Below are 26,641 nucleotides of genomic sequence, written 5' to 3' on the forward strand. Positions count from 1 at the left end.
TCTTTCTTGTTGATTACACATAAATAAGTGGAGCAAAGCAGAAAATGAATCAAGAAATGAGCAGCGAATGGAAACATTAGTCTTGTTTGTATGAGCCAATTTTAAAATGGAATACTAATAGTGAAAAATAAGTTATAAAATATGGGAGGAAATATATGCTGTTCCTAGTCAATTTGATTTTCATTCAGACTAATATAGGAAAATAGTATGAGTGTTATTGCTAAAAAAGCATTAACAAAAAGCATTTAAACTGCTGCTTAAAATAGTCCTGGCATTTCCGCCTCTCCCAATTCTCTGAATTCATTGGTTACATTTAATTGCTATACCAATACAAATTCTGATTTGCCTAGAAGGAAAGCAAGTTGCAGTTGAAATGCCTCAAGCACCAGTGACCTAGTGAAAGCTGGAAAACAAAATAGACAAACAACACATGTTTATTTTCTATGTTAGATCTGACACCTACCGGCACAATAATGCTACACAGTAACTCTACTAGACATAAGAAAATTAAACAAAACAATCTTATGCCAGGAAGTGGGGAAATAAATAAAAGGCAAATATCTTTGAAGACAAATGTTTCAACACTCCTTTCATTTTGCCATCAAAAATCAAGTTATTTCACCAGACAATGGAACCACTCATTAAAATGTTGTTGCACATAAATTTGTTTTGCCTTTCCACAAGACATTTAAAAACCACTGTAATGCAGTATTCAATCCTCAAATTACTGTGAAGAGAGAACTGCTTCTGTAGAACTATAGAACCTTGCTCAGTGTTACTTTCCATAAATTAGAAAATGAAATTTAATTTTAAGAATAATTTTGACAACCAGAGCTCTGACTTTGACAATTCCTAGTACTTCCAGTCAAAAGGCAATCCTTTCCCCCTCCTTCCTTCCTCCCTCCCTCCCTCCTTCTTCCTTTCCCTCCCTCTCCCCATCTCCTTCTGCTCTCCTGCCCTGCCCTTCCCTCTCCTCTCCTTGTAAAATAAAGACACTGTGGGAAAACCTCTATGGCTTACCAACAGTAGAGTGCATCTGAGACTACTAATTAGTGCGTGTCTAACATTTCTTGAACAAAGCTGTAGGATTGCACAATTAATATCCTTGTTTTGAAGCATTCAAAGTTTTCAGCTATCTGAACAGGTAAAATGAGGAATGAAAATACTTATAAGCAGCCTTTTTAATACAAGGAGAAGGAAAATGGCCCTGAACTTGCTCTTAATATGATTAGGGAGGGAGAGACGTCTGAAAGAACTTGCATGGTAAAAGACTTATCTTATCAAGAACTTGCAAGATAAAAGCCTGTGTACTTAATGCACAAGTGTAAGTAAATATTTTTCTCATGCCATCTATATTAAAAAAACAGCAATATCTTAGAAATTCTTTCTCAGAAATATGACTGGTTAAAAATATTGGTTTAGATCCGGGTCCCATGTTAAAATAATCTAGATTCTGATACCATTCATCATAATAACTGGCATCAGTGGACAGCCAAGAATGCTCAACATAAAAGCATTAAGTTGATGCTTAATCAAGACCTCAATGGCAAACTGTATTTAATCTCAATCATGTCAAGCAAGCACCCATTTAAATCACTTGCATGTAGGATAGATATGATTAGATTACATCTTATTGGGTCAAATAGAGCACTAATGGGAACCAGTTCACTGCATTCCTATATCTTTGACTATTATTTTTATGCTGAAGTGTATAGTCTTATTCTACCTCCTGGCAGATATTTTAATTGGATATTTTTAGGGTTATTTAAATATTGTTTTTAACTGCTTTGCTTTTTGTACAGTTTCTTATTGCCTCCTTTTATGTTTGTATTTTCTATCTTGATGTGTTTCATCTGACTGTACACCACCCTGAGTCCCTTTGGGGAGAGGGGGCGGTATAAAAGTCTAAATAAAAGTAAAGTAAAGTGTTAGATCTGGGCAACGAGAGACAGACTGCGGACACGAAGTGACTTAACAGCTCTTTATTAGTAGAAGTAGTGATCCAGCTTGCTCTGTGGTCGGAGGGTTCCCCTTTTATAGGGATTGGGTACGCCCCTCGACCAATCAGAGGGATACCTGTTTCCCGCTGTAGTAGCGGACCAGAGGGGAGACTTATCTCGATATATGCTAATATCTAACATAAAGTAAATGTATTTCTTCTTCCTGTTGTATCACACATACCTCCAGTCTTCCCATTTGCTGTGCACCCCAAAAGGATGTTTTCACTGTGTGTGCACTACTATTTTCAGTGACAGTATAGATAGAAGAATTCAATAACAAAATTGAAGTAAATAGAACATTAACAACAAAAATATTTTCTAAAATGTTTATATTATTTCATGATTTAATAATATATATAGAACATTAGGACAATAATGAAAGCTCTTCAGCTGATGCTAAAAGACCACATACAGGTACCACGCAACCCTCCTAGCACAGAGTATTTCTTAACAAGGCAAACACTGCTGAAAACTCCCTTCCCTACTGCCCCAGCTTGCATCTGATGGGCATGGAGCAATAAACAAGCCTCCATTGTGATTCTCTCTCAGTCCTTTTCTGCTCTGTTATTTTTGTCCAATATAGCCAGAATATTTACTAGCACTCCTCCCTTCCATCTACATCTTGAGACAGTAAAGATCATTCTATATAAGACAGAGTTTATGTCTTTTTTATTCAGTGATGAATACCTGGGCTGCATATACCAGTAGGAGAAAATATACATCACAAGAACCATTTAAATTTGTTATTTTACTATCATCACCTTTCCTTCTGTGTTATTGTTATACAAATTTGTGTAGTGTTTTAATATTATTTTTAAATGTTACAAGCCATTCAGACTTGCTATTGTGAGATGGGTAGCTATAAATCAAATCAGTCAATCAAACCTGGTGTATGCTAATTGTAGTGTCCTTGTGCAACTGCTTTTTGTCTTATACATAAATTGCCCACACACTAATAAATATATATTTAACGTACTTCTACGAATAACTCCCTCCGTCCAGAAATAGGCCGACCTGCTGGAGAGAAAAGACAATGTGTTAAAGCAGTGATTCTTAACTTTGGCAACTTGAAGATGCTTGGACTTCAAGTCCCAGAATTCCCCCAGGCGGCACGCTAGCGTTAAAACACCGGCCGCTTCCGCCGCAGAGGATCCCAGTGTACGTCGGGGACTACGTCGGACACAAGGGGCGGTCGTGCGCCTAAGAGAATCCTCTCTGAGCGCCGTGGGATGACGTCAATGAAATGCGTCACCGGTGGAGTCTGTCAGGAGCAAGGATGTCGCCGCCGACGCTCTTCAGCTTGCCGGAGGCGAGGTTGCGTTTCATGGTAAGTGGGAGGCTGCAGTCGGGTGAGGTGAGAGACCTCCCGACTGGGTTTCAGATGGAGCGCGAGTAAGGCCGGGCCCAGTCCCGTTTCTCGCGTCCTTTGCGTGCTTCTCTGTCGACTTCAGACTGGCGTCGATGGCTTTCTCATCCGCGTTCAGCATGGAGATATTCTCTCTCTCTGGCGCCTTTGCACTCTTTTAGGTGCTTGGTGCTGCGGTTTTTATCGTCCTCGATGACTAGTGGTGCCCCTTGGAGTTTATGAACTTAACTAGAGTAAACCGGTCGAAGAATTATCTGACTTCTATTAATGATCAACGTTGTAAAGTTATTGGTGTTTGGTTGTGTTTTGTTTTTGTTTTTTTTGCTTAGTAACCGGTATAACATGGAAATTCTTGATGCTACTTTGGGGTCATAATAATTTCGATGCTTTTGTGAGTGAGTGGGCTACTGTAAAACTCACAATTGTGTATAATTACGGTGTTTATATCTTTATGCATTGATAATGTTATGGGACCCGGTGGCTCAGTGGCTAAGACGCTGAGCTTGTCGATGAGAAAAGGTCGGCAGTTTGGCGGTTCGAATCCTTAGGGACGCATAACGGAGAGAGCTCCCGTTACTTGTCCCAGCTTCTGCCAACCTAGCAGTTTGAAATCATGTAAAAAATGCAAGTAGGAAAATAGGAACCACCAAGGTAACAGCATTCTGTGCTTCTTCAGCATGCTGACTACATGACCACGGAGACATCTTCGGACAGCGCTGGCTCTTCGGCTTTGAAATGGAGATGAGCACCTCCCCCTAGAGTCGGGAACGACTAGCACATATGTGCGAGGGGAATCTTTATCTTTACCTTTTAATGTTACCTAGTTAGGGCAATGAAATGTCTGCAAAAAAACAAGCTCAGAGAGCATCAAGGACCCCTTATATCTTTATAATTTATATTATATCTAAATTACAACAGTCAGCGCAGCACATTTATATTTCACCAGTTTAGACATTTTGCAGAAGTTGAGCTGTAGGTTGATACGTATCAGTGAAATTATATTACTTCAGAAAATTAAAGTGGTGAGTAGGGATCCCCAGGGATTCATTGCCAATTTGAGGAGGAGTGTATTCATTCCTGTTCAACCTAACTAAGCTTTGCCTCCCATCACAAGGTGCTCTTCCAGTATTGGAAGTGGTGGTGCTTAGACTAGATGTGTAAGTTCAACATCAGCCCAGTATGATATCCCCAAGAAGTAGTTGATAGAGCTGATCTTGGAAGTTGGGGAAGGTAAGACTAGGTAAGAACACTTTGGTCTTGGCTATTTCACCTTCTGCAGTACTCAGTTACAACACAAAGACCATAAAAAGAGAGTCCCAACCCTGGAAGAAAGTTCTGATAAGTGTTGAGCTTTTGATATACAATCCATTGTTGTACAGACAACTGGACTGATGACAGATTGCATTTCTGTTCTGCTTAGACATGATGAGAACCTTTACAGTATCAAATAGATTCTAAAACTGGGGTGTTTTGATACTGTAAAAAAATTAATGGCTTCTCTTGGCTTGTCCACACACAACAGGAGTGCTGTCTGTCATTATTTTTGTTGGCTATAATTCAGTCTATGTCCTAAATGGTTTGAGGATTACCTACAGAACTCAACAGAAAATAGCATCTAGTGTGTATTTTAGAAATATGCTGAACAATAGAAAAGTGGAACACTTTCTATAGTTTGAGGTGTGGTAAATCCTAGGAGAGCAATATTTATGTCACCTTGAATTACATTTTCAAATTTAACCTTGATGTAGATTTTCTAAAACATATATTGCTTTAATATCTGATATCAAATACCATTTCAAATAATATAAAATATTATTTCTCACCTTTATCTTAGAATTCTACTCGAGATGCACTCAAAAATAAAACCATTAAGCCTTTATTGAATGCATTCAGCCAGGTACCTGGAAGGTAAATTTCAATTTTATTTGTGATCATAACAAAATATATGTATATAGTATTTATTAAAATTGAAAGTTTTAGCAAAGCAATCTAATATTTTTGTTTGACTCAGCATTCCATCCTTCCGAGGTGGGTAAAATGAAGACCCAGATTGTTGGGGGCAATAGGCTGACTTTGTAAACCTTAGAGTTTAGAGCTTAGAGAGGGCTGTAAAAGCACTAAGAAGCAGTATATCAGTTTAAGTGTTATTGCTATTTTTTATATATTTCTAGTGAAAATGAAAAAAAGTTAACACTGGATCAAGCTTTCCGAGTTGCTCTGGAAGAAGAAATTGTGAGTAGTTTTTGATTAACTGTGTATGTGAAAGTTAATTGAGTATCTTGAGTGATGTCATTCTAAACTATATAATTTTTCAGTTTCTGGAAGTAAACTTCCAGAAGTGTGGGTGTGGTCCATCTCAGAATAAGGTTAAATGGCCAGAACACTTCAAATTATATCTAATTCATGAGAGCTAATTCAATTCTGCAGCTTTTGAATCAACTCTGAAACAGCATGGCCATGAGGAAGTTGAGCTGTGTACAGAAGAGGAACAATGTATTTTGTTCCTGAATCAAGTTTTATGAATTTATATTAGCTACAGTAAGCCTTAAATTCTATTAGACTATATTGGGCCAAACCAGTGAAGCAACTTAACGTTGCTTCACTTGTGAATTTTCCATTTCTTTAGCCAAAATGAGAACATCTCTAAATGCATATCTTTATACATAGAAGGGTCCTGGCTTTAGAATATTTAGTTGCACAGATTATATGGCCCAAAGAAACACTGTTCAAACATGGTATTTACTTTGTATGAAATTGGAGTTGGAATCAAGGATGTAATGCAAGTAGACCTTGCATAGTGATTGCCTCAGGCAACAACAGTTTGAAGTTATGATTGTGATGAAAAAGTAAACGTGACCAATGCTTGCATTTATTAAATTCTCAGTATCTTTGTCTCAGTCACATGTTTGCCCTATACATGTTGTCTTTTGCCTGATCTATTATTTTCTTTTCTCCCCTCATAGAATGGAGAGAATGCCTAAACCAGCAATCTCTTTTTTACACAGCACTTCCTTAAGGGGGAGTTAACAAACTTAGCTCTGTGACCTTAATTAGCTGGTTGGCAGCTGCTACTTGTAATTGACAAAACCTTAATCAGTTTCACGTGTTCCTTTTTTTTTTACTCCTAAATGCCAGTGTGCTAGGTAAACAGCTAGCACAGTACATTCTCTTCAATGTGTATTTTCTATTATGTATCTGGTTAACCTTTTATAATCCTTCCTGTCCAATAAATGTAAATACAAAATACAAAATACAAACTTTATTTTCCATCTTGTAATTCTCTCAGATCTGGGGTATTTCAAAAGGGGAGTTGAGTAGGGGAAAGGGGCCAGGTGTGAAATCCTCCCAGTTTGGGTGAATAGGCAGGAAAAAATGGTTTAAAAAGTGGGGGTGGTAGAGTGCTGCGAGAGAGAGAGGAGAGGGAGGAAGACCACAAACCTGGCACTAGACGCAGCTTCAGAGTATACCTTGAAAGAGCACAACAATCCAGGGCTAAAAGGGATCTGGAGGTCATCTAGTCCAACCCCCTGTTCCAGCAAGACATTGTTAAAATGAGTTTCTGTCTTTTGACCTCCCAGTCACGTGACTACATAGCCACACCCACCCAGTCACATGACACCACCACCACTACAAAGCCACATCCACAGAACCAGTAGGAAAAAAAAATAGATTTCACAACTGAAAGGGGCTATAAGATTTGCCCTTTTATCCAGCTTCCTCTTTAGTTGAGTTCTGGAAACTTTCTCCACTGTTTGAGGTTACATGATTTGGAGTCATAAGCTTCTATCACATAAAGCAAAGGAAAGTTGAGATAAAATTAGAAAGATAATCGTGGCCATATGATTTTTCACTTAGCAACCGAGTTTCTGGTTCCAATTGTGGTTGCTAAACAAGGACAATCAGTATGTGATGAGCAAGATAAGTAATAAAACTGTTTGGCTCTTATCATTAATACATTAATGATATCATTAATCCCATTAAGAGTGAAAAATTCATGAGACTTTTTATCAAAATCTAGTCTATACTCTAACATGACCGTAAGATTTCTCACCACCTTTACTCCTGGAAATTAAACACTTTTTTCCCCAAGAATTTGCGAAGACCACAAGGGAAATAGATAGCAACTTTTCAATGCAGTCCATAAAGATAATGCACTGTATTCTGTTCCAAGTGTCATATGATTCCAATCTTGATGGCTGTTTTTATATTTTGTTTAGATAAATAAAGCTTCTTGTGAAACTGTCCTGGCTATCATTTCACTTGTTATTAATGGGGTCATAGAAGGTGAGTCTATTTTTCTTCACAAGTACTTTGAAATCAAAAGTCATGACTAAGAATGTGTATTAATTAAAAACTGCTTCATATTATTTATATTACTTAACACATAGAATACATAAATATCTCAATATGTAAAATATCTTTATTAATTCAGTTCACTTTGTCAGGCCAGTTGGAAGTAGTACTATTTCCACCTTTTCTCCAGTGCCAATTTGGTATAAGTAATCTGTTATATGTAATAGTGTACATTTGATTGTCACAACACAGTCTTCTTAAAGAAAAGAGAGAAAATTATCATGGGATTAGAATGTTTATTATACTTGATAATGCCACTAAATTAAAGTCAATGTGAGGGATGCATTTATATGATCTCAAATGATCCGTTAATCAAATGTTACACAGAAAATGTAGGTATTGGTGGTAAAATCTTTAGCATCACAGCTGAACAGTCTGGTGTTCCTGAACTGTTTAGTACTGATTAAATTATTAAGAAATATAGTTTAATGCCAGAATTCCAATTTGAATGAATTTGTTGAATCTAGGATTACAGGTTAATTGCTTCCATTAAATAAAATTACAGTAATGAACACAGCTCGGATTTCAAGTGCAGTTCATAGCATTAGCCATGGATTTTAGGCTACTTTAACATTTTAGAAATTATTTTTTTCCTAATTCTGAAGATTATAAACAATGTATTTATAACTTGTTTTAAAGTAGCAAGCTAAAGTGTATGGCTCAAGCTACTGACCTGCAGCTACAATCAGAACAACGTTCCTTAGCTTTACTATAGCTTTACTTAGCTATAAGAATGACTTATAAGGATGACCACAATTGGGAATGGAATTTCAGTCATTAAGCAGTGTGGTCATAAAGTGAGATTGCCACATGAATGCACCATTTAGTGACCACAATCCCGGCATTGCTAGTTGTCATCATTAACCATGAATCGTGGGTTGTTAAAGGGAGTCTCAAAGAAGGCCTGTGAGATGTTGCAGGGGAGTGGGGATGGCTTGGAAGGCCTGGCATACACGGCATGCATGTGTGGTGCTGTAGGTTTCTGTATTGTTAATGCAAAGCCACAACTGCCCCACCCATCCCAGCAGTACTTAATGACTGAAGTAAGTCACCTGCCTATTTCCACCCCAATCTATGCCCTTTGGACAGCCCTGCACTCATCAATGGCAGAGCTGGGTCTGGGCCTGAAGTAGAGGCTTTGGGGCCTTCAGCAAAATGAGAGCTTTGTGCAATGATGCTAGCATGGCACCATTTGAGACCTGAAGGCTGCTACATCATGGGGTGATCTACCATCATTCACTCCAGTTCCTGCCAACCTAATAGTTCAAAATGGTGCAATTGCAAGTAGATAAAGAGATACCACTTTGGTGGTCACAGTAACAGGGACATGAAAGGAAGTCCCAACCAGACATCCCCTAGGCAACAGTGATGTTACTGGTTAATTCTTTCAATCCGGAAGTGCCTTGGTGCATTCAACACAAACACAAATGAGCATGGCTGCCTGTGGGCTTAAGGCACCGTTTCTCAGTTGCAGTGACAGCACTGGAGCTAAAGTAAAATCCTGGGACTGATGGCAGCTGGCCGAAACTGCTGAAAGCTCCCTTCTGCTTCAACTTCAGCCACAGCCGTGGTGCTGCTGCTGATGAGTGCCACTGTGCAGGGCAACCGAAAGGACATAGATGGGAGGGAATAGGTAGGAGTTGCAATGCCCAGTAGATGTAAGTGAAGGTGAGCTGCTAAGCACCTCACCTACATGAGCAATTTTGATGACATGGCCACAAGGGTGCTAAAGCGGCCATAACTTTGAGCATGGATCATAAAGTCTATTTTTTCAACACTAATTTTGAATGAGTGGTGAATGAATAATTGTAAATCAAGGACTACTTTTACAATATTTTTAAAGGCAGTTTATATTAAACAATGAAAATCAAATTCTGTATTATTATTGGTAGCTAGCAAGATTCTTGAAAAAATGCCCATTGTTACCTTTTATAAAGAGAAATCATTTTGACAGACATATAAACAGATTCTTTTCCCATGAAGGTATTTGTACTGCATCAACACCTTTTGTGCTCTTGGGAGATGTTTTGGATTGCCTTCCTTTGGATCAGTGTGACAAAATTTTCACCTTTGTGGAAAAAAACGTTACCACATGGAAATCGGTATGTATGGAATTTGTTAAGTTTTAAAAGTTCATTTTTGTAAATAGATGAATAGGTGAATAATTTGATTAGCATGCAAGAATTATGTAAAACAAACAGATATGCTGTTTGGAATAATATAAATTGATCACTCTGCATTAAATGATTAAGTATTTAATCATGTCATTTGTCAATTGTAGGAAAGAAGTGCAAATACTTAAGAATCAAGCATTTTTGAGCACGATGGGATTCTGAAAAAAATGAGATAAAAGTTGGGAATGTTCATAAGCTTTATTAAGTCCACTGTCCGGAGATTATTTGTGACTGCACTGGCTGCACAATTTTAATACCATTCCTAAATCCAACATTTTTTGGATGTTTAACCCAGAATGCTTGCTTATACAATACATTAGTATTGTATATTTTGCTAGAAAATAACTTAGAGAAATTTTTAGATAGTTGTAAGTGGACTATGACGACCTCTCAAAATTGTGGTTAAAAATATAACAAGATTTTTTTGGTTCATGGATTAAAACATACTTGTAACTCACTGTGGTACTTTATCAGCCTTTTTAACTTGGTATAAAATATTCAATTTAGTATTTGAAATCACAAATAATTTTTCAAATCCCCCCCCCCTTCAAATAAAACTGCTGGGAGTGTGAATTAGATATAAGTCTTACAAAGGGCTCTTGTCTTCATCTTAGTTATTTCTATTGGTAAAATACCTTACTCGGGAAGAACAAAATCCCTCGTAAGAAAAGCATTTGCCTTTGCATTTCTGAGGAGGTTGAATCAAAAGAACATGTCCTTCTAAATTCTGTTTTCTGAAGTACATTCTCTCATTATCCCAATCTTATGATGTGTCACAATCCTCTTTTTTGCCACCCGGTTCATATCCACAAATATACAGACACAGATACATAAAGAAAGCCAAATTTTGCATAATAGCTTGTTAGATTAAAAAAGAAAAATGTATAGTTGGCATAGGACTATTTTTAAGTCTTTTTAACTCTGTTGGAATACATGTGTTCTGTGAGGTTGGGGTTGGGCTTACTTTATGATCATTCATACCATTGATATGTAAGTATATGATTTGGTGATTGACCAAAAGAACATTATTTGATTTGCTGTTTTTCAACCATTGTTTTGAGCTAATAATTTTTGTCCACGATGCACAACATTGGAATAACCTCAGTATGATGCACGTCAACTCCTGCTCTGTTTGTATTTTATCAAAAAATAATTATCAATAAAAATAAGTTGCTTTATTCTTATTTAGAAAAATCTTAATGCATTTTATTTTTATTCTACTTTGAAATTACAGTTTGATTTGAAACAGAATGTTTAGATATATTTTGTTCTGTGGTTTTGTAAGAAGTGTTTTTGCTGCACTGTAACTACAAAGGCCTATTGTAAATGTTTAATATGAACATATTCTTCCCTGTTTGCTTGAAATATATATTTTATAGCACGAGAGACTATTCATAATCCTACTCCAATTATCTTTCTAATGTAATTAACTGCATCCTGTTTTTTAAATATCAACTAATTATATCATGTTGAATTGTATGTTATTTTTAGAACACATTTTATTCTGCGGGAAAGAATTATTTACTGAGAATGTGCAATGGTGAGTAGCCTTTTTCCTAGCATTGCCAATGAAGATGCAGCCTTCAGTGTAATTTTCAATTGTGCTTGTTAAAACTCTATTCATGTCCTACTGTTACATAATTCTGTAATGAAACATTACAGGTAGTCCTTGATTTATAACAGTTTGTTTAGTGACCATTCAAAGTTACAATGTCACTGAAAAAAGTTATTTATGTCCATTTTTCACACAACTGTTGCAGTATCCCAATGGTCATGTGATCAAAATTCAGATGCTTGGCAACTGATTCATATTTATGATGGTTGCAATGTTCCAGGATCATGTTATCAACCTTCTGACAAGCAGTCAATGGGGAAGCCAGATTCACTTACCATATTTTTCAGAGTATAAAACGCACCTTTTTCCCTCAAAAAAACCACTGGAAATCTGGGTGCATTCAGTCTACACTGAATACAGCATTTTTTGCCTCCTGAATCTCTGCTCCTTGACCAAAATGGCCATGCAGAGCCTGTAGAAGGCTTTCAGAGAGCTCCCAGGGGCAAGGGAAGGCAGAAATGAGTGAAAAACAGGCTGTTCTTTTGCTCAATTTTGCCCCCCCCCCCTGCCCCCAGGCGTACTCTATAAGCATCCTAAAGGCTATGCATGCAATTTTTTTGACAAAAAAAAAGTTTTTGCACTTGGCAAACCTCCCAAAAACGGGCCCGTTTCCGTGAAAAACGGGCCATTTTTTGCGGTTTGGGGGGGCACCCCCCAGGAGCACTTTGCAAGCCCCCTAAAGGCTATTCATGCCTTTTTGGGGGGGAAGAGGCCCGTTTTCATGAAAAACGGGCCGCTTTTGGGAAGTTTGCAGAGTGCAAAAACTTTTTTTTTTAATTTGCCTCTTCAAAACCTTGGTGCATCTTATACGCTGGTACGTCTTCTACTCTGAAAAATACAGTAATAACTGTTATTAATGTAATAACTGCAGTGATTCACTTAACAAATATGGCAAGAAAGATCATAAAATGGGGCAATACTCAACAAATTTATCACTAAGCAACATAAATTTTGGGTTCAATTGTTGTAAGCTGAGGACTGTCTGTATTGGTTTATTTAACACTTTTTGCTTGACATATCTGCATTTCTATTGGAACAATAATATATCTATCTGAAACTGATATAGAACTGTGTACATATGAACTTAGTAACACCATCATCTTTAGAATATTTACTCAAAGGTTACTCCAGATAGTTCAGTTCCTTCCATGTGAAATAAAAATAAAAAACAGGAGATTAAAGAGAATGCATTAGTGGAAAATATTTTCTGCTGTTTGTTTGATATCAGAGTCTATCCCTGTAATGTTTTTAAAATGTTGGAAACTTAAATAAATTTTTCTTCGATATCATTAAGATCTTTTAAGAAGACTGTCAAAATCACAAAATACGGTATTTTGTGGAAGAATTCAGCTCTTCTTGGCCAGGTTATTTCCTCTTTCAGAAAAATCAGGTAAGTTTCTTTTTTAAGTGACAGCATGAACAGCAATACAATGAACAGATCTATCATATATATTTCAAACCCAATTTGGTCCTAATTTTACAATATCATCTTATGTCTGTAATTTCTCACATTCAGGACATTTTTCTCCAAATTTTCTTAAATACTGTGTCCATTTTTTAAAAATTGAAATATTGTATGATTATTTATAAACTGCTCAGAAAACTATGATATTTGCAAATATCATTTCAGATTATTTTTCCTGATCAGATTTTCCCCCCTACAGGGCTTAACTTGCAAAGTCAATTTAATTTGGAAAACATCACCGTTTTTAATACCAGTGAGCAAGACAGCACTCTTGGACAGAAGGTTATTTTTTTTTATTATTCTCTGTTAAGCACAAAATATGGAAAACTTGGAAAATGTAGATACAATATGCAGGCTGTAATTCTCTCAAAAGAAGGAGCATGAAGTGATGTTAGACATTAAAGTATCTCACAGTCTATTATTTAATTTATATTGCACAAAAATAATGAATTATGTCAGTTGCTTAAGGAACAAATTTTGGTGGAGATGCAGAAGTGAAAAAAGAACTTCCCAATTTGTGAAATCAATTTCAGTGTTCATTTTAAAAATACTCATGGTCTGTTCTGTTTGAATGACCACTGAAGTCTTTCAGCAGATTATTGATTATTTATATTTCCAATTTTAAATAAGTATCATGATACAATTTGCTTCTTCCTGTATTAGTAACTGCACAAAATGTTAGTGCTTTGCTTTGAACGAGTAGAAAAGTTTTCTATTCATGTAGATGGAATGGAAATTAATGTTAAATTAATTCTGTGACTTTAGCATGCAGAGGAGAGAGAGGAAGGAATGGAAGTGGAAGAAGGTGAAATGGGAGATGATGAAGCTCCTACAAGTTGGTAAGGAGATATAAATTTAAATTCTCAGTTGTGAAATAAAATGTATGAAATCTATTGGAATTATATCTGTTAAAAAGATTGCCTATGACTTTTATATTTGCTGTACCATTTTTATGAAAGTCTAGTAAAATCTTATTAAATAGGGGAAATTATTGGTCATGGCCATGTTTATTGAGATCCAAAGATGTTTATCCATTGAATAAGTCCTCATTTCTGTGTTTCTATAATATCAATAGGACAACAAATGTATGTATATATGTATTTAAATAATAAATGTACCATTTTTTCAATAATAGCCAGAGATATTTATGAAGGAATATATTGTAAATATTTTTTTTGTCAGTTCCATTCCAATAGATTATAACCTGTACAGAAAATTTTGGTCACTTCAAGATTACTTCAGAAATCCTGTGCAGTGCTATGAAAAAGTCTCATGGAAAATATTTCTTAAGGTATTGTGCTTATTATATTTCCTTTCCATTTTGGGGGGTATATAAATATGTATTACTTGTGAAATTTCAAGCAAAACAATTATTGTTATTTTAAGCCACTTTTTTTAATAACTCAGAAGGTTGAACATATCCAGTATTCCTGCCCTCTATTTTCCCCACAACAACCATTTTGATGTGAGTTGGGCTATAAGAAAGGAATTGGCCCAAAGTGACCCAACAGCTTTCATGCCTTAATACAGTGAATACTATGAATTTAGAATGTATTGAAGGATTGGAGACAACACAGTACAAATGACAATTTATTTCAGGGGATTTTATCTGTAATGGTGCTCTAGTCTTCTTTTACTGGAAGTCACTTGTTAATGTACTTGTATATAAAATGCATTCTTGGACAGTAGGTAATGGAAATAAAAGAGAGTAGACCAGCATCATTTGCATCTCATCAAATCTCACTTCTGTTCTGAGGCTGTAATTTGATTGTTGCATTTTATGTGATCTATTTTAAAAGTACTCCGAAGAAGTATTAACTGTCTTTGAGAGCTACAAGTTGGATGACACTCAGGCATCAAGAAAGAAATTGGAAGAGCTGAAAACTGGAGGAGAGCATGTTTATTTTGCAAAATTTCTTACAAGTGAAAAGGTATATTTTTCTACATAACTAAGCTCCATTTCATGGTGAATAAACTAAATTATTAACGTGTCTTAAATAGAAAACTATCCTTAGATATATTTTTACTCCAAAAGCATTTTATTAAAATAAATTTAATTTAAAATCCAACTAAAATTAAAAAAAATCTGATTAAAATTTAAAAAATTGATTTTAAAAGAATGATGATTTTTATCCACCCTGGCAGAAGTCATCCTGGAAGGGAAGTTGTCATTTTGGGTAAAGCATAAAAAAAAAGATTTTTATTCAAAAACTACTTGACCCATTATCTACAAGATTAGTACGTAATTGGGATTAAGATTGTTGATAAATGTGATGGCCAGGTATGTCCCTGGAGTTATGCTTGCCCCACCCAGGTATTCAGCAATGTGTACTTAGCTAAGGCTATTTCATTTCCCAGAAATAACATTGTGACTTTTTTTTTACAAACAAGCTTAATAAAGTGAGATTCTTAACACAAGTACAACTGTGGCCTTTAAGAATCATTTAAAGAGACTTTTCATGTTTGATTATTCTTTTAAAATCCATATAGAAAAAGTTCATTTTTTAAAATCTAAGTTACATACTTACATTTAATATTTTATGTACTCACCTTGTATTGATTCCAAAAATCATTTCACTGCAGCAAACCACTTGTGTTGTTTCGTCCATTTTAATTGTACTTGTCCCATTAATTTTATTTTACTTACTTTTGTATTATTAAAAACAGAAAACTGAAGAATGTCTATGTGTTTATCTGTCTCTCTCTCTCTCTCTTTAATAGTTGATGGATTTACAGTTGAGTGACAGCAATTTTCGCCGCCATATCCTATTGCAGTATTTAATATTATTTCAGTATTTAAAGGGACAGGTAAAGTTTAAAAGGTAAGCTAGTTAAGTCTTTTAAATACATTTAATTAAACTTCTTTACTTCTTTAATATATGTGATCCAACTCACTGCTATCATTGTCTGATTGTATGAATCTGCTTCTAAATACCGTACATTGGAACGTATCCATGATCTATTCAAAGCTCTAAATAGAAAGAAGTTGAACTATAATACAGCAAATGGGCTTTGATTATATTGCTTATTGATCTGTAATTATTGTATTCTAATTTTTAGACTTCGCAATATTACTTACGTTTTTGAAATACATATTTGCACTGCTTTTATAGAAATCTGTATATATTTGACACCTGGGCTGCCTGCTCATTGTTCTATTCTCTGAGTGTGATCTTGCATATTCAGGTCATTGGTGTTCTTGGTGTGGACACAGAAATAAGATGTAAATTAATGTAGTAAATTAAAAGTAACTGAATGCAAGTGAGAGATAACTAGTTGTAAAAAGAAAATACAACCTTCTCTGCAGTTCTGCTCTCTGCCACAGCCCCAGTTTCTCACACCACCCCTTGGGAAAGTAAATTGCCCATCTCTGGTACCCTGCCTTGAGCAAGGGGGCAGGGGTGTTGGAAGAAAAGACCTCCAAGATCCCTTCCAGCCCTAGGAGTCTAACAACTCTAGTAGTTAAATTACTGGTGCTAGAAAAAGATTGGAGTGAACAAGCCTCATACAGAATAGCATTTTCAAGTAAGAATTATTTATTTTGCTTTAAGAACCAGGAGAATCTGAAAAATAGCATACACCTTCAGCCTAAAATCAAATATTTAAATATGTTCAATTAGAACCAGTGAGGTTAGTATTTTCTTACTTTTGGTTGCATCAGGCATCATGTTTTTGTCTTTCAGAGAGAAACAGAAGCTACTGGTATACAATTTTGTTTTTTTAAAACTAATTCTCAGTAGATTTAGTAAAATGCCTCCTACATATAAGACTTCAGTCCTGAATCAATAGCAGGAAGGCGGAAAATTTCATTGATTCCTCCCTCACCCACACCTATTAAAACTACTTAGAGTGTAATCTGGCTGTGATGTAGGAAAGAAATTAGTGAAATTTCTTGCTAATTCCCTCATGAGAGTATTTGTATGGAACTCTGCTCAATTAATGCTGCTGCTGCTGCTTAAGAAAAATCTGGATAAAATGCACTGTGCATGTTTTGACTTATATGTGTCTTATTTCCCAGTTCAAACTTTATTCTGACTGATGAACAGTCCCTGTGGATTGAAGCTACCACAAAACAAGTTTACCAGGTCAGATGAATTAATCATGTTGTGCATCTAATTTTGCAATAGTGCTTTTAGGAATAAAATTTTTCATACATTTTATTTTGAACACATTCCATATTATAGTCTAGCTTTATTGCTGAACATCACAGTTTTAGCTGCTCTGCTGCAACTTTTGATTTTTGTGGCTTTTTAAATTATAGCTTCTATCAGAAAACCCACCTGATGGAAAAATGTTCTCCAAAATGGTAGAGGTAAGTGCTTTGTCCAAAATTTCAATTAAATTTAGGTTTTTCTTTCTTCTGTTCAATTATGTTCAATTGTCAGGTCCCTGCAGTTTTCTTGGCATTGGTTTTTCAGAAGTGATTTGCCATTGCCTCTTTCCTAGAACTGAGAGAGAGTCTAGTCCAGCATCACCCATCTGGCTTTGTGCCTAGATTTGTGGATTAGAACTCATGGTTTCCAGGTTCTAGCCTGAAGCCTTAGCTGCTACACCAAACTGGCTGTCAGACTTTTGATAAACACCATCAATTGTAATTGGGCTCTAGTTCCTCTAAAGTAAAGCTGGTCTCTTTGACACCAAGTCTCCTACTCGGTAACCATTTGAAAATAAATTCATGCTTTTGAGATTTTTGAATTCAGTTCTTCCACTGGGTTCTTCTTTAATTCTGAATTTTTAAAATCTATATGTATAAAAATGGCTGTGTACATGTTCCAGCATAACTCTGGAACGCCTCAAGCAATTTCAACCAAATTTGGTACACAGATGACTTACTCTCTGGAAACAAATACTGTGGGGGTCTGTTACAATACAGCCTGTTGTGCCTTCAAATGGCTTCTACTGTACAATGCAGTGGAGTTGCCATTGTTTCACAGTACTCCACAAGGGGGCTCCCTCTGGTAAGGGGAAAAATCCAACATTAGAAATTACGTTTGTCCGGACATTTCCCCCCTATAAATAAATACCCGGACAATGCCCAGTTATCAGCTAGTATCTTTATATATTTAATGATTTTAACATTTATTCTCCATTCAGTGGAGCACTTCTACTGTTCAGCAAGGTAGAAAAGCTACACTTTTTTGCTAACTCCCATTTCCTGCCTTTAAAACTCTCTTTTTCTTATTGATATTATTTTTGCTTTTACAGCATATATTAAACACAGAAGAAAATTGGAATTCGTGGAAAAATGAGGGCTGTCCAAGCTTTGTGAAAGAAAGGTGGTGTATATAAACATTTCTTTTTAATCAACATTTCAGGGAGTTTTTGAATTATGACCATTTGTTTGGTATTACTCTAAGGTATGATAGTGCTGAAGGAAAGCAATTATGACTGGTGCCCCAAGTTATGGCTGTTTCAGCACCCCTGCAGTCACTTGATCGCAATCTAGGTATTTAGCAATCTGTTCACACTTACAACCAGTTGTAAGCTGCCCACGCTCACTTGATTGCCATTTGCCAGCAGTCCCTGCTGGCTTCCCTCAAATGCAGTCAATGGGAAAGCTAGCAGGGCAGTCACAAGTCTCTTGCACCCATCCCAGTCTTTCTTCACTCGCTTGTACACACTCTCCTTCCGCACTTTGCTCTCTTGCATCATACTTTCCTCTCTTCCCTTTGCTTAGTTATACACATTCACCAGTGCTCTTCTTCCCCCCTTCACTAGCTCACGTGTCCCACAGTGCCACCCTTCCCAGGTCTTCCTGCTCTTAAACACACTTCACACTTTCTTTCCCTATCCTTCCTCTGCTTGTATACATGTACGTAGCTACCAGGGCTCTCCTTCCCAGGCCTCCCTGCTCTTGCTCACACCCCACACCTTCTTTCTCCAGCTTTCCTGCACACTTTCCTGCACACACATCCATCAGTGCTCTCCTATACAGACTTCCCTGTTCCCATACATATTCTGTGCCCGTTTTCCCAAGTTTCCAATATGCAAAGTCAATGGGAGAAGCTGGATTTGCTTAACAGATGTTGCAAAGAAGGTCATAAAATCACTTAACATCTATCTCGCTAGCAAAGAAAATTCTGGTCCCAATTGTGTAACTTGAAGATTATCTGTAATGGCTCTGTGGTCCCCTCCATGGACCCCTTCGCCTCAGCCTGCTTCTTGGGACCCCGCAGGCCTTGGGCCTACTCACCACATGCCCATCATCCGTTACACACAACTTTTGAAGATCTCCATACCTCTGTGTATCCTTGGCCGTGCAGCAGCCTTGCAGAAGCAGCCTTTATTTTCAAAATGCCCACAGTTCCTTGACACAATCTGTATAGAAATTGACAAGTGGCAGCCATTTTGGCACATTCATGAGGTGCATGCCAAAATGATGCCAAAAGAGGTTGGGGTGGGGTCTGGTGGGGTGGGAACCGGGCCTAAAACCTGCAGGGTCTCAATGGGCGGGAAGCAAAGCGTGAGGCTTTGAAGACTGGGCCTACACTAGGCCTCCAAGGGCCTCCTCAGCCCATGAAGCACCACTGTTCTGCTTAATGGCCTGCAGGCTTCATAACAGTCATATCTCAAGGACCACATGTATGAACCCTACACTTGGTAGTTTTTAACTCTAAGATCTTCTTGTTTTACAGACCGAGTGATTCTAAGCTAGTGAGACCTTTTGCGCGAAAGAGACCAGCTCCTGAAGATTTCTTAGGGAAAGGACCTAACAAAAAAATTCTAATGGGAAAGTACGTTCAGTCCTTTATTAATTTATTTCTACTTTTGAATTGTAAATTAAATGATGCAAAGTGACATTGCAAGGCTGGAAGTACTGCTTAAAATAAATTGTATCAGTTTTTGATTGCTTTTCATGATAATCGGGACAGAAATGTACAAATAAAAAAATCTCACAGAGATTTATTTTTATTTTACCAATATTAGAATTGCTTGTTAAATCATATCTTACTTTAGAAATATGAGAGCATAGAATTGGAAACTTGTCTGTGCTAGGCTAGTTGTTATATAGAAAGATTTGAATAACAGTATTGCTATATGTTGATGATGCTAATGTTAGTGGTATAAAATCTATTCCATCTCTGATATCTGTGCACACAAACACATACATAGGCCAATACCTTTTGCTGAATAGTGGTTGTCTTCAGAAATAATTGGCATATGAATAACAAAATATAAGAAATAGTAATGTGCTTTGTGCGTTGTGTTACAGTGAAGAATTAACTCGCCTCTGGAATTTATGTCCTGATAACATGGAAGCATGTAAATCTGAGAATCGGTGAGTAGTTGTAGTTCTTGTAACACTGCTGCTTCCTAAACTAATATTCTAGGGACATTAATGTTACAGATCTCTGGGATTGGCAGATGATTTTGCTAATCATGTTACAGCTCCTCGAAACTGATTTGTAAATTGGGAATCCTGCTAAAAAATAGATCTGTCCTTGTACCACAATTGAAAGGAAACAGGAAATCCCCAAACATCACTTATGTTCTTTTTGTTTATTTTTTTATTTTTTGTGCTTTTCTCCCCTTATTTATTGGGTGTGGCACTTGGATAACTATCAGGATGGGATAATTGCAATGTTATCTCCCTTTCCCATGGATGAAATACTGAATATTATGTGTGTTCTCTCTTAACCTTTTGGATTCTGTCAAGACTTAGTCATATGTTATTGATTCGATTAAAAAAAAAAACAAATTGATAAATTAGTTCCCATCTACATTTTTCATGGTGGTTGGATTGTTTATATATCAACAAAGGTTGCTTCTTGGGGAAAATTATGTTATAGAATGCAAGACACATATTTATTTATATCTTGGCTTTATTGTACTTATAAATACCTCAAGGTGGTAAGCATAATCAATGTTCCTTCCTGCTCCTATTTTCCCCAAAACAACCCTGTGAGATCAGTTAAGGAAGTCATGATTTCCTGTTTTGCAGTCTGGTACCTATGTAAAAATAGACAAATGATAATTCAATCTATCAATAGGGCTGTTGTATCTTTATATCAAGTTTCATCACTTGCTAGATTAAAGGTAGGGTATCTCTAGCCCACAGATTCTTATGCAAGGCATTTGCACAATCTTTTCAAGTTCCTTTTGTCTAATTGGAATTGTTTTTGTTAGTGTCAGCATTTGTTATATCTGCATTTACCATTATACTTCAGCTGTCCTGTAACTGCCTCTTTTAGGAAAAGGTTCAGGAAGGCCCAAGCCCAGCAAGGATTAGATTCCAATTGCAGCTGGCAGGAAGTCTATGTAGGATGAGGCAGGAAGTGATTGTTCATTACTTTCTTGCATGCATTGCCTTTCTCTGTCTAGGAAGAGGCAAATAAACATTTCTTCTCTGATCTCCTGGCAGAGAAAACAGTGTTGGGCATAGCTTGTGTCCAGTAACTACCTGTAGCTACCTGGAAATTGGATTGGTTCTTCAACTTGCACTAATTTACTCTAATGTAATTAATTCTGCTATCATTTGATAATTTAATCTGAATGAATTTTTTTCCTAATGAATGTATGTGCCTTCTGTTAGGCTACATAGTGTAAGAGGAATAATCTCAATATTGAATTGCTTTATTGAATTGAACTTATTGAATTGGTCATGCAAAGGATTTCTCACTCTAAACATAAATAAGTTGAAGCAGAAAAACTAACCGTTTTATTGCCTGGGGGGGGGGTTATTAGTTTTAATAAACACTTCTTCCTTCCAAATAAAGCCCTTACTCTTCTTTTATTTTCTAGAGAATATATGCCAACATTGGAAGAATTTTTTGAAGAAGCTATAGAACAGGCAGATCCTGAAAACATGGTTGATAAAGAATTTAAGTATGTTCCACAAATCATTGTTTTCATAATTTTGCTTGTTCAGGCACATATTCAAAACATGCAAGTAGTCCTTGACTTACAACAGTTCATTTAGTGACCATCTGAAGTTATAATGGCACTGAAAAAACAGACTTATGACCGATTTTCATACTTACGACCATGCAGCATCCTCATGTGAGCAAAATTCAGATGCTTGGCAACTGACTCTTATTTATGATGCTTGCAATGACCTTTTATGACCTTCTGACAAGCAAAGTCAATAGGGAAGCCAGATTCACTTAGTGACCGTGGTACTAACTCAACAACTGCTGTGATTCACTCAAGGAAGATTGGCAAAGTTTATTTAAGAAATGTTTCACTTAGCAACAGATATTTTGGACTTGTGGTCGTAAGTCAAGGACTACCTGTATTTTGATGTAATAAAATACTTGTTTTCTAATTATCTAACAGCAATCTAATTCTGATTTTGTAACATAGGGTTGTGAATAATTCTAACTATGGCTGGAGAGCATTAAGACTATTAGCAAGAAGAAGTCCTCACTTTTTTCAGCCAACCAATCAACAGTTTAAAAGTTTACCGGAATACCTTGAAAACATGGTCATCAAATTAGCTAAAGAATTACCTGTAAGTAATATTGTCTAATGCATATAATTATTTTGAAGATTCTATGCATACAATGAATGTGTTGTTGTAATTTAAATAATTAAAATATAAATATATAAAAATATATGATGAAATGTATGAATATATATAAATATATGATGTCATGTAAAAACATTTGTACTATTTTTATTTTTTGTGTATGCTTTTAAAGTAGAAGCAAAACAGTTCTAAGAAACTTTCTAAATAGTGTGTGTTGAACTGACATAAGTACCTCTCTTTTTGTTACTTTAATTTCCTAACATGAATTGGTGCTGTAAATCTATCCACTCAGAAGTAAATTCCACTAAATACAGTGGCTTAACTTCCAGATTCTGATATATTCCACTCTCATTCTGTAATTAATCATATAAATGTTCATAGTAGAGTTAATAAATTCATAATAGTTAAGAGCCATGATTAAGAAAATCAACAAAGTATATTCTATTTAAGTTCTGCTATCTGTTTCAACTTAACATTGCTCAACTTTGCTATTCATCTGATGCATGAAATATATATTTTAACATACTAGCTATCTAGAAGAACACAAGAGGAAAATTTATATTAAGAAAGACTACATGAAGGCTTGTGCATTTTGATTTGACTCAGTACTCTGGAAAATGAGATATTTTAGGACAGGGGTCTCCAACACCTGGGCCACCGACTGGTATTAGTCCATGGCCTGTTAGATATTAGGTTGCGCAAGCAGCGGACAAGCGAGCAGAGCTTCATGCATACGCAGGAGCTAGGTTGCACATGAAACCATTCCCTCCCCAGACTGTGGAAAAATTGTCTTCCATGAAACCGGTCTCTGGTGTTAGAAAGGTTGGGGACCACTGCTTTAAGAAGTTCCTTTACCCTTTATTTTTTCGCCTCTACTTCATCCCCCCCTCCCCCGCTCCCAAATCTATCCTATTCCAAATGGTATCAATGACCAAAATTTAGTGCTGGATGCCTCTTTTCATCTGACGCTTAAAGAAGCAACAAGATATTGGGACCATGTTTTGTGATAGGGTTTGTTGCCTACAATTTCATTCATTTTCGGTACAATTGTCAAATTTTGTTTGTGAATAGAGAGCTCTGCAGAAGAGTACAAAATAAGTAGTTTTATTTATCTTTTTCCTTAGATAATGGTATAATCTTTTAAGATTATATATTGTACTTCACTGAAAGTTTGTCCCCCACCCCACCCCACATTTCTTGTTTTTTCATGAAAAGGTCATTTGGACATTCACTTGGCCAATATAAAGGGGAAAGGGGGGGGATGGGATTCTTGACAATGAAGTTTTGAATGAGTTGTAGCAAATTTATTTGTATTACCTGTAAGTATTTAGGAATATTTTAAAATGTTTTTATTGCAATGAGAGGTTATGTCTGTCATCCTAACAATTTTGCACGATAAAGATTGTATCTGAGTTTCAGAATGCAATTGAAACTAGCTTGGAAAGGGCTTTGTTTTTTAATTCTTTATTCAGCTATTCTTTATTTGTAATGTCTTTAAGAGCCTTAGTGGCTGTAAAACAAAAATCCTAAATGTACGGTATATAATTTCCAAATGATTTCAAAACTTCCTTTCATGTGGTCAAGGGACCACCATGCAACAATTTTTTGACCAAACACAAACAATGATACTCAATTCTCTCATTGTAGCCTCCTTCTGAAGAAATTAAAACAGGCGAGGATGAAGATGAGGAAGATAATGATGCTTTATTAAAAGAAAACAATGAAAGTAAGGCTGGATCCTTGGGCTTCTCCCTGTTTCCTTTGACACCCATAGGGGGGGGAAAAGGAGTGTGTGAACAGAACATTCTCACCAAGTTCCTATTTATGCCCTGAATTGAAATTCAAATTAGAGTCCCACATTTATGTATCTTCAAAACAGAAAAGATTTGTGCTGTGCTACAACTTTATAGCTTCTTTAGAGGATGGCCTCTCTGATTGACATTTCATCCAGCAATTACTGTTGGATAGTCCACGGCACATTCTCAAATATTCATAATACTTTCTTCTTTGAAATGCTTTTCAGATTTAATATAGAAGTAGTCCTCAATTTATGAACACAGATGGAACTGGAACTTCCATCACTAAGCGATGCAGTCATTGAGTTGTGTTTGATTTTATAACCGTTTTTTTTTTTGCTGTTGTTGAGTGAATCGTGGGATCATTAAGCAAAAATGGTTAATCCCATTGGTTTTGCTTGTTGAAAGCCTCCTGGAAAGTCACAAATGGCTATCCCATGACTCTAGGATGTTGCAACCATCATAAATATATGCTAAGTTGCCAACACCTGACTTTTGATAATGTGACTGTGAGGACGCGATGATGGTCCAAAATATGAGGGCTGGTCTTAAAATGATTTTTTTCATCACGATTGTAATTTCAAATGATGGTTAAACAAATGATCATAAGTCGAGGACCACCTGTAACTTCTTTTGATTACTTTTTAAAAATGGCATTCCTTTAAGAGCAATTGCATCATCTCTGAAAATTAATTTCCATTTTAAGGAATCAGTAATAAAATAAAATGTTATGGCTCATCATGACATAGAGCAAATATCATAGGAACACCACCAAAGTTTCAATTTTTTTTCCCCTCCTTCCCAATCTGAGACACTGGGTATCTATTATCTTTATGGTATGTAATCGTACTGCTGAAATTCATTTGCATGAGTCCTTCCTTCCCTGTTTCACATCTGATTATTTTATATTCAATTTATGTTCAGTTTTTAGTGAGTATATAAATGTAATTAATGTTTAATTAATGTTTAATTCAAATTTTTTCAGTAGCTTAGGTGCACATTTGCTCTATTGCACTTTTAAATTTTGGCATTCTACATTTTCTTATTACTAATTTGAATAGTCATATTCTCTAGCTTAGTCCAACTGAAATTTTTCTGCATCTCAGTCCTTCTCACTTTTGAATAGACCAGAGTTAATTAGGTTTGGTTTTCAGTACGGTCCCTTATCAGTAACATATATTTTAGAAATGACTTCTCTGTCTACTGTTCAATTTTATTTGTTAGTTATTTCTCAAATGAAATGTAAATTAACACATTCAGTCCTAAGTAAGCCAAGGGCTAATTCCCACTACCCTTTTTGTCTGTTTTTTGTTGTTACATTATATATTTAGGGAAAACATCTTCAGTGTTCATACAGTCAACTTATTTTCAAATTACTGACAATGTGTTTGCTAAAAATTGGATACATTATTTTTTTATTATCTTTAAATATTTATAGTTTAGCAGTGTTAATTAATTTAATTAATACTGTGAGAGAGTTGGGCAGTTCCTAAATGAGATAAATTTTAAAAAAAACCTAATTGTTAATATCTTTGTTTTCCTGCAGTAGATTTAAGAGTCAGATATTTCTTAAGCATGTTTTCAGAAAACATTTTATAAGTATTAGAATGTAAATAAAACTTTTCCATTTACATCATGCTCAGAGAATATTGAGCTTATCTTCAGCTGCCAATGAAAAATGGTCAGTTTCAAGGAACAACTTAGTTTACTGCCTAGTTATTGAACAGCATTATCTAAATCTTGCTCATTTTTGTTTTAGGTCCAGAAGTTCAACGGGATAAGCTTGTAACAGGAGAACAAATAGAATTATTTGCTAATAGACTTGGTGAATATTGGAAAGTCCTGGCTCCATACTTGGAAATGAAAGACTCTGATATAAGGCAGATTGAATCAGATAGTGAAGATCTGAAGATGAGAGCTAAGCAGTTGCTTGTTACCTGGCAAGATCAAGAAGGAATCCACGCTACTATGGAAAATTTGATTACAGCATTGAACAAAGCTGGGCTGAATGACCTTTCTGAAAGCTTAACCAATGACAGTGAAAACAGTAGCTAATTTGAAAATGGCTTTTTATTTAAAACAATGGCTATTGTTCCTGAATGTAATATTTGATAGGGCAGTTTAATTTGATGAACAATAAATCTTTTAATAACATAATTGTCTAAAATTCTGCAAAGAATTAGTGTTAGACAAACGTTCCTTTGAAATCCTTAAGAAAAGTAGAAAAATATATTCATGTGTGTGCTATAAAAGATTTCTTTAATATAACAGGGTATTTTAAGGGATCAATCTCAAATTACATGCAAGCAGGCACTTTTCTTTATTGAAAAAACTGCCAAAGGGAATTGCTGTTTGCTAACAAGCTTTGTATTTAGAAAACCAACAAGGACTACGTTAGTTAGG

At 35.8% G+C, this 26,641-nt stretch overlaps 1 protein-coding gene across 2 annotated transcripts; it reads left to right on the forward strand.

The window, feature by feature from the left end:
* Positions 1 to 3,173: 3,173 nt before the first annotated feature.
* On the forward strand, positions 3,174 to 26,395 carry THOC1 (THO complex subunit 1). 2 transcript variants are annotated; one of them, XM_081950975.1, is made up of 21 exons: positions 3,174 to 3,327; positions 5,201 to 5,274; positions 5,538 to 5,598; positions 7,584 to 7,650; positions 9,703 to 9,821; positions 11,385 to 11,433; positions 12,803 to 12,898; positions 13,173 to 13,255; positions 13,739 to 13,812; positions 14,156 to 14,264; positions 14,773 to 14,904; positions 15,695 to 15,795; positions 16,992 to 17,058; positions 17,235 to 17,285; positions 18,179 to 18,249; positions 19,609 to 19,707; positions 20,187 to 20,252; positions 21,716 to 21,799; positions 22,277 to 22,424; positions 24,090 to 24,168; positions 25,998 to 26,395. In XM_081950975.1, the coding sequence occupies exons 1-21, from the start codon at positions 3,244 to 3,246 to the stop codon at positions 26,291 to 26,293; spliced, it is 2,010 nt and encodes a 669-aa protein (XP_081807101.1). In that variant the 5' UTR covers positions 3,174 to 3,243; the 3' UTR covers positions 26,294 to 26,395. The 2 variants fall into 2 exon arrangements, with proteins under 2 accessions (XP_081807101.1, XP_081807102.1); XM_081950976.1 differs by lacking the exon at positions 3,174 to 3,327 and adding an exon at positions 3,510 to 3,650.
* The last annotated feature ends 246 nt before the right edge of the window (positions 26,396 to 26,641 follow it).

This window comes from Natrix helvetica (genome assembly GCF_964273705.1).
Source record: "Natrix helvetica genome assembly, chromosome: 4".
Lineage (NCBI taxonomy): Eukaryota > Metazoa > Chordata > Lepidosauria > Squamata > Natricidae > Natrix > Natrix helvetica.

What these genes read in the sequence shown, in the direction of transcription:
- THOC1 (XM_081950975.1), top strand. Translation starts at nt 3,244, where the DNA reads ATGCGTCACCGGTGGAGTCTGTCAGGAGCAAGGATGTCGCCGCCGACG. An exon ending in TATTAATGGGGTCATAGAAG is followed by an intron (nt 7,651 to 9,702) that starts GTGAGTCTATTT and finishes TTTCCCATGAAG; the next exon opens with GTATTTGTACTGCATCAACA. An exon ending in CATGGAAAATATTTCTTAAG is followed by an intron (nt 14,265 to 14,772) that starts GTATTGTGCTTA and finishes CTATTTTAAAAG; the next exon opens with TACTCCGAAGAAGTATTAAC.